Source organism: Octopus bimaculoides, chromosome 1 (assembly GCF_001194135.2).
Source record: "Octopus bimaculoides isolate UCB-OBI-ISO-001 chromosome 1, ASM119413v2, whole genome shotgun sequence".
Lineage (NCBI taxonomy): Eukaryota > Metazoa > Mollusca > Cephalopoda > Octopoda > Octopodidae > Octopus > Octopus bimaculoides.
In genome coordinates this window covers 179,468,363-179,477,702 of record NC_068981.1, presented here as the reverse complement: position 1 = coordinate 179,477,702, position 9,340 = coordinate 179,468,363, and the positions used below count along the sequence as shown (strand labels likewise).

The following is a 9,340-nucleotide window of genomic DNA, read 5'->3' as shown; positions in this document are numbered from 1 at the left end:
TATATATATATATATATATATATATATATATGCATACACACATACACACGCGGGTACACTTTTGGCTTCCGCACAATTTCAGGTTGCCAAATTATTCTCGTAAGATATTGTCCTCACTAAATTTCTGCTAGGATGATTCTGATCAAAGTGACTACTCATAAACCAATCGAAATGGATTATATTTCCGCTTGTTGATATTTTGGGGAATCAAAATTAGTTGTGATATCAATATATACCTGCATGTTAACTAGAATCTGTTCAGATTAGACATATGGTGTTGTACATCCCTTTTTAACAAAACAGATCACATGTTACTCTTAGTAGAGATCGCAGTTATCAGATTGAGATTAGCACCATTATTAAATATATATGAAGGCGGCGACCTAGCAGAATCATTAGCATGTCGGGCAAAACTGCTTAGCAGCATTTCGTCCGCCTTTAAGTCTTGAGGTCAAATCCCGCCGAGTTCGACTTTTCCTGTAATCCTCTCAGAGTCGATGAAATAAGTACCAGTCAAGTACTGAGGAAAATGTCTGCTGTTAGCCCCCTCCCCAACTTTCAGGCGTTTTACCTCCATTAGAAAGGATTATTAAATATGCGCTATTGAAGCAATGAGCTGGCTAAAACGTTAGAAGAAGGAAAAGAAGAAAAAATGTCTTGTATTTAACCTGGGGCGTTGCATTCCGAGTTTATATCCCAGCGGGCTCAAGTTTTCCTTTATACTTTTTGGGTCGATGAAATACAGTTTTAGCGAAATACTAAACTTGAAGTTACTAACTAACCTCCTCCCCTCAAAATTAGGGGCATTCGGCCTCATTAGACACCTGAAATGGTTTTTAATATAAGATTGTAATTCATGTTTAGTTCTAATTGACATCCATTTCACTAGGCCATTTTTCTCCTACTTCCGTCTTGTAATACAATTTCTCCAACTTCTTCACCAATATCACTTCCCATTTCCCTTTATATTATCTTTGAAATTCATTTCATTACATATTCATATGTTTAAAAATTTAATCATTCATTTAATCTTTCGTTTCATTTCATTATTACGTCATATAAATTAACAATCTCATGTACAGTGTGTTCAGGTTAAATCTGAAAATTTGCATACAAGTAAATGAAAATGCGATATCCCATAAGTATTAAAAAAAAATTTAAATATCAACTAAATAATAGTTGGCAGGTAACAGCTTACTCCGAGTAGCTGCAGTTAGCTTCTACAATGACCTCGAGAAGACTCCGCAACCTGGTGCATCCATTACTCATTGTGCCCGTTGGAAGCTCTCGGAACACCTTGATCTTGGCCACCAGTTCCACCTCAACCGCGCCCCACACGTAGCAATCCATGGGGTTATAATCGGGGAGGTAAGTGGACCAGAAATTGGGTTTGGAGAAGTCGTAGAATTTCTCCGAAAAATCAACTTTTATCTTTACGTTCTCCAATACCGTAGATTGTTCGCCAATACATGAAGTTGTTCTTGGAAAAAGAAGGCATAGAAATAGTCAAATCTTGGCCGAACACCATATGTTTTCTATGTAATACAACTACCGCTTATACCTCTTCGTATAACATAACCCTCACAGATATCTCATCAGGTTAAACAGCTGCTAAACATATATATTCATATAACACATATGTCGTTCATAATTCTTCATATAACCCAACCCTCACTGGATGTCTCTTCAGATAACAGAACCACCACTTATCTTTTCATAGGATACAGTGATCACATATAATTCTTAATAGGGCTATAAATTAGCAGGGTCTGTAGAGCGTTAGATGAGCACCTATGCGGAAATCGTCCAAACTCTCAGCTTTCTGAGTTCGAATCCGGCCGAAGTGATATTTGTAGTTCATCGCTTTGCGTTCCATAAGTAAATTACTAATCTCGTACTGTGGTCGATACTTCTTTTTTTTCACTTTCTCTTTCTCTGGAAGCAATTGGATGTTATCAGATGTGGAAAGAGCGAGACTCATCCAGATTCACTGTACCTGAGTTACGACGGGTCACAACAGCTCACTAGATATTCGTTGTTTCAAGGAACAAAACATCATATATCACGCATAAATCTTTTATTATCATAACTATGTATATACGCAACATAATCATCAGACAAGTCTACTTGGAAATCGGTCAGCGGGTGAAATTGACAAATCTTGTTTTAGAAATGGAAGAACTCATTGAAAATATGACCAAGTTATCGAGAAAATAATGAAAAAACGAGACTTGGTCGAAGCCTTTTTCATACATTTTGTTGTTCAGGGGTGAAATAAAGTGACAATATGCACAAGGCCTACCAATTTGGTGTACGGGGCTAGTCGATTACATCGACTTCAGTGCTTAACTGGAACTTATTTTATCGAAACCGAAAAAAAATATGTAAAATAAAAGCCAAACTCGATTTCAACGGAATTTGAACTCGGAACATATGGCGAAACAAAATTCCACCACGTATTTTTGACTGCTGGCCTAAAGATTCGGCCAGCTCGCTGTGTCCGCAGTTCCGGAACGAAAACATCACAATTATTCCAGAAAATTTGCAAAATTTACAATCATCTAATAAAAACACACGAACAATAAATTGTTTCAAAAATTATTGTTAAACCAGAAGTTAAAATGTTTTTCTCAGCTAACTTCACATTCAATAATAATTACGTTGGTGTCGTTTGAAAATTTAACTTTTAATGGAAAAGCACAAAAAAAAAAAAAAAACTTCCATCTAACAATAGGAGTGAGAATAGGAAAGTAACTCAAAAGTAAATACAATCTATAAACACAAACTTGTTAGTAATAAATTGGTAGAGAAATATAGTTTGTTTTGAATGAAAATTCATAAAGATAGACAGATAGATAGATAGATAGATAGATAGATAGATAGATAGATAGATAGATAGATAGATAAACAGGTAGATAGATAGACAGTCAGAGATGGATATCTAGCCCTTGTAATGAAGATAGCAGAGGAAATATAAGAATACAAATTCTCTTTTACTCTTTTACTCTTTTACTTGTTTCAGCCATTTGACTGCGGTCATGCTTGAGCACGGCATTTAGTCGAGCAAATTGACCCCGGGACTTATTCTTTGTAAGCCTGCTACTTATTTTATCGGTCTGTTTTGCCGAACCGCTAAGTTAAGGGGACCTAAACACACCAGCATCAGTTGTCAAGCGATGTTGGGGGGGGACAAACACAGGCACACAGACACACACACATACATATATATATATACATATATACGACGGGCTTCTTTCAGTTTCCGTCCACCAAATCCATTCACAAGGCTTTGGTCGGCCCGAGGCTATAGTAGAAGACACTTGCCCAAGGTGCCACGCAGTGGGACTGAACCCAGAACCATATGGTTTGTAAGCAAGCTACTTACCACACACCCACTCTTGCGCCATATGATTTTCTAACAAAAAGGTGGAAAATATGACTACTTAAAAGAAAAAAGAGTTTGAGAAGTATTGCTTGAGATATTGGTGAAATGAATGATAGTTCCAAATTGTACGTAAGCTGTCAGTTAGTTGTTATGAAGGTTGTGGTTGTGTGGTTGTGAGGTTACTTAGTTGCGTGGAAACAGGTGCAATATAAAACAGAAGAAAAAAATTACGACTAACAAATTATTTTATATTCAAATTTAATTAGCAACAACAAGAATAAGGTTAATTTACGTATTTGAAGGAACTTTTTAGACAATCAGACGAGAGAGACAAATAACAGAAGGAAAAGTAGATACGAGGGTGTGAGAGAATCTAGTGATAATTATTAAATATTGGTAACCAAAGCGGCCGATCTACAGAATCGGTGTGGAGGCGCAATGGCCCAGTGCTTAGGGCAGCGGACTCGCGGTCATAGGATCGCGGTTTCGATTCCCAGACCGGGCGTTGTGAGTGTTCATTGAGCAAAAACACCTAAAGCTCCACGTGGCCCCGGCAGGGGATGGTGATGAACCCTGCTGTACTCTTTCACCACAACTTTCTCTCACTCTTACTTCCTGTTTCTGTTTTGCCTGTAATTCAAAGGGTCAGCCTTGTCACACTGTGTCACGCTGAATATCCCCGAGAACTTCGTTAAGGGTACACGTGTTTGTGGAGTGCTCAGCCACTTGCACGTTAATTTCACGAGCAGGCTGTTCCGTTGATCGGATCAACTGGAACCCTCGACGTCGTAAGCGACGGAGTGCCAACAACAACAACAACAACAACAGAATCAGTAATCAGTGCAAAAGCGTCGGATGAAATGGCTCGCCGTATTAAGTTACAGTCCACTACTATTTTAGTTCAAATCGTGCTGTATTCATTTTTTCGAGTTCCTCAAAATATAGTACCTGTCAAAGAACTGGAATTGAGTAAATCCTCTACTACAATTACACAAATGTATGGCTTTGCGCCTATGCTGGTAGAATTATTATACAACCTGAAAAGATGTTTGCGGTGTTAGTTACAACTCTTTCCTCTCTGAGTTCAACTCCTGTCGAGGTCGACTATGCGTTTCATCCATTCAGAATCGATAAAATACGTACCACTCAACCAGTGAGATTGATATAATCAATTAGCCGTTCCCCGAAAATTTCGAGCCTTGTGCCTATAGTATAAACAATTATTATTAAGAAGGTAAAATGTTGCTACAAGCATTAGCGTGTCGAACAAAATGCTTAGCGGTATTTACGTTCTGGGTTCACATTTCACCGAGATCGACTTTGCCGTTAATCTTTAATCCTTTAATCCTTTGGAGATCGATGAAGTAAGTACCAGTCAAGCACTGGGGTAAATGTCTGCTGTTAGCCCCCTACCCCTAAAATGTATGTATGCGTGAGTGTATGTCTCTACGTTTTTAGGCATATATTTTCTAATTTTGCTAGTTTCATTGCAGGGTTTCTTTCGGCGAACACTTAAGAAACAGTTGGTGTACACTCCTTGTAAGACAGGATCACAATGTAGAATAGACCAGATAACACGGAACAAGTGCCAGTATTGCCGATATCAAAAATGCCTCAACGCCGGCATGTCACAAGATGGTAAGTAGAAATCAGATGCGATCGTCATCTGATCTAATTTTCTCAAAGTTAAGCGTTTATGTCATATATTGTAGTTGCACATTCGATATACTGATATATTGATATATTCTTCAGTTCCATTCGGCATTATCAAGTTCATAAATGATATACAGTATTACTGCTAATAGATCCTCTATACCGTATTTCCGAGTTCTTTGGCTTTTGTTGATAAACAACTTTTAATAATCTTTGGTAGCCTCTAATTCAAATGGAACTAGCTGATTGGAATTTCACTAATTATCATTTATCAAGTCACAATAAGAACTAAAATTACCAATGTATCTATTTACGTATCGGTGGGAACTTTGCCCTTTTTCTTTTTCTTTCGAAAAGCAGAACGGTTTCGATGAATAAAATAGCATCCCTGTGCGGAAGACGACTCTCATTTTCTCTTCCCATGTCCCACCCACACACTCACTCTCTCCTTTTCTCACTCCCTCTCTCCTTTTCTCACTCCCTCTCTCCTTTCCTCACTACCTCTCTCTCACTCGTACCCTTTCTCTCTTTATCACTATTTATTTCATGAAGAAGCTAATAGTGATCTGACCAGGAGAGGGATAACCTCTAACAGGTTTAAAATGTTCAAGAAACCCGTATGTATTAAATGACGAGATTGTAGTATAGAAAATGCAGCGTATGTTCGATGTTTTGAAATCTATTTTACGAAACTGATTTGTTTTTAAATAATATATTATTTGAGATTATAATCTACTTCATAGAAAAGAACAATGAAAAAATATGACACGTATTTACAAAAGATTTATGTTTTATTAATATACATTAATATAAATCTACGTCACCTAAAATAACGGAAGAACTAGAAATATGAATGGTTGAGAGGATTAAAAATCCGAATGAACTTACAGAAGACGTTCCATTTTTGACATATTCCATCAGTTTGGCCAGAAAATGAAGTACTGTGTATTTGAGTATTGAGAGAATGAAGTTTTTTTTTTTAAATATGAAATTTCTGTGCAAATCCTTCGGTTTTTAAAATATGAATGAGTTTCATATTCTTGTAGCAGTAATTTTGTGTCACTGTCTTTGGTAAAAGAATACCCTGCAAAAGACGGTTTTGTAGGTCCACAGAAATCGTTCCTTCTCATTTCAGGCATCAGGAGGGATCGTAACTTTAAGAAGAGCAACAAAACCAAAAAATCGATCGCAATGAGAGTTTGCGTTGGCAAAAATCCCTGCTTGTGGGTTCCGTTCATCTTCCATTGGTTTATCTTGTATGTTTGCTGCATTGCAATATGTGCTGACGGGATGCTCTCCAATGAAAGTTCTGTCATCTGTCGAGAGTAACCTACTTCTATTGCAGGTCTTCTCCAAAAATGAAGTGACCGAACAGGTTGCTTCGCGGTTAGCAGAGATATACTTACGTCTCCGTATATCCAAATGTTATGCACGACATCTTTTGTAATAATTCTGTCCTATAAATAATGTATCGTGGCTCTAAATTTGCAAGCTTATTTTATTATATATTGAGAATATTTATGATAGGATTTAAGAATTTAGACATATATCAATAACATCCCGATGTCTAAGACACACATGCACGCAAGCATACGCGCATACCAGATACACCCGCACAAACATACAATACATACACACATTTATACATACATACATACAAACTTATAGCAATAGAAATTCATAATTGCCACGACCTCTGTAACATATATGCAGTTGACGACTTTAATTTCTGCACATCATACTATTGTAAGTTTTTGCTATTTAAAATTTGGTATACGAGCTTCGGACTTCAAGAAGAGAAAATCAGGAGCCACAAGAAATGGAAGGGGTTGAGGCAGGAGAGTCAAGCAGAATAAAACATTCATCTGTCATTATGTATCTACCTGTCGCTTTTCATCTCATTATATGTCTCCCTCGCATGTCTGTCTGTTTTCTTTCACTCGCCCAGAGAGAAAAGACAGGAAAACAGAAAGACAATATATTTGAAGGAAATATTCAGAGACTGCTGTCGCATGGAAACAATAGTGATGCTGGCGCTAACATACTTCATACAGTCACTAAATCACTGTATCAACTAGACTGTCAGATGTTATATATTGCTTCCTCGTATGGCTGTAGCTTTTGAATGTTACCATAATGCCTAGACAGGCAAGCCAACATTTCCCTTCAAAAGAACGTCACAGGGTTATCCATTTGCAGCTGAGTAGACTTGGAGCAACTTGAAAGGAAGTGCTTTTCTCAAGACAACAATGTACCGCTGGTCTGGGAACCGAAACACAATCTTCACATAGTGAGTGCAACACTCTCCCCTATCCCTGACGTTTTCACTTGACACAGTAAACCAAACAATTTTAATTATGTAAATTCATTCAAAAGGATGGCATTGCAGAATGAGCCTTGTCTTCAACAGTACAAGAACAACCACATATAAGAGATCGTATTAAGCCTCTTCAGTGAAGCTCGTTGTAACTGCAACTAAAGATTTTAGATAACTAGCAAAGTATATTGGATTTTTGTGAATGAATACAAAAGCCTGGCATTATAACTTAAAAAGAAAACCGAAAGAAAATATCCATGGACAGAAAATTCTTTGCAAGCTCATTGAAAATGGAGAAAAAGAAACAGAAATTAAAATATAAAGATTTAAGACACGAAAATATTTTTTGTATCTTTAATATTTCTTTATAACTTTCATCCATTACTTAGTAACTTCCTTCCTTATTCAATGGTTTCCGGTAATTCACATTTTTATGTTCTTTCTGTATCTAGAGGTAATGGTCTGAAACCAGAATCAGTATGGTGTGGAACGTTGTTGATTTGTTTAAAAGCCAATAGATATAATCTAGCTTTATGAGTTTATTCTTAGAAAGAAAGGTATTTTGTAAATGCTTCTCAACATGAATATATTTCCAATATAAATATATCTACTATCCAGGCTTCAAGAGTATTAAACGTTCGTATAGGAGAGTATTTACTAATATAAATTTTAGCAACAGGTGCGCAGAAATACTTCATATTTAGCAAGATATTGATAGCATACATGCGTGCTTGAGTATCTATGCGACACTACACGAGTATATGTGAATATTATAACCAAATGAATGCATTATAATGTGAATGCATTGATACGCTGTACACAGGGATGCCTGCGTGTATATTCATGTATGCCGCCATCAAACTGTATAATTAATTAGATAACGTATATTTTAGACTCTGAAACTTAATCAGCTATAAATTACACCTCCACAGATGTCTAAGCATAATTAGCAATACAATGATACACACACACACACACACACACACACACACACACACACACACATATATATATATATATATATATATATATATATATATATATTCATATATATATATATATATATATTCATAGATATGTACACGACCAAGAAATGTCTTCAAGTGTTGAGAGAGAACAACAAAAATATAACACGGTTGATGGTGCAAATTAACTTGTCGCCAGCATTTTACCATAGAAGAGTGGGAGGGCATCTTTGCCGTACATCATTTCAGGATCAGAAAGATCATTTCTATTATAAGCACAAGGCCTGAAATTTCGCAGGTTTCTGCTAGTAATAATAATTGTTTCATATTTAGACATTCGGACGGAAATTTTGAGGGGTGGGTTCTGATCGTTATCATCGAATAAGTATAAGGGAAACACAGAAAAAAAAGAGAGAGATTGCTGTGAGAAATCGCAGAAAAGGTGAGGAATTATACAAAATTAATTTTGAAACATTTCGAGCATGGAAAACAAGGTTATAGAAATTGGAACTAAAAGAAATGTAGCCAATAAGGAAAGATAACTAATTAGCACTAATCAAGTAACCTTACACATCCAGGATTACCCTGTCTAGTAAGGGCACTTGTCTTCTAAGTGCTAAGTTCGCCTGCATATGGGTGCATGTTGTGTGCCATTCTTGCCGCTCTCATGCACACTTAATCAAATTCAGAATGGCAGTGTCCTTCTGAACATCTTCATCTTCCTTTCTATTTAGGCGTGAAGAAATTAACATTTAGTGCGCATGCACAGTAGAGTTCAAGGTCAATCTTGTGACAAGCCACTTCACTCTACGTGCTGTAGCTTTGTTACTATAGCAACACTCAGCATACTTATGGATCAGACCTCGTATATACATATCTATACTATATATTATTTATATAAATATATGTGTTCTATATATTACATATATAGCAATATTATATAACACATACACACACACACATATATATAATATATGATATATATATATATATATATATATATATATATATATATATATA

General features: G+C 36.3%; 1 protein-coding gene across 1 annotated transcript in view; it reads left to right on the top strand.

Annotated features, from left to right (window-relative positions):
- LOC106868399 (peroxisome proliferator-activated receptor gamma) overlaps positions 1-9,340 on the top strand; it is a 519,155-nt gene that overhangs the window by 478,696 nt on the left and 31,119 nt on the right. The window contains exon 6 of the mRNA XM_052972247.1: positions 4,879-5,023. Within this exon, the coding sequence (XP_052828207.1) occupies positions 4,879-5,023 (145 nt within the window). The remainder of the gene's footprint in view (positions 1-4,878; positions 5,024-9,340) is intronic.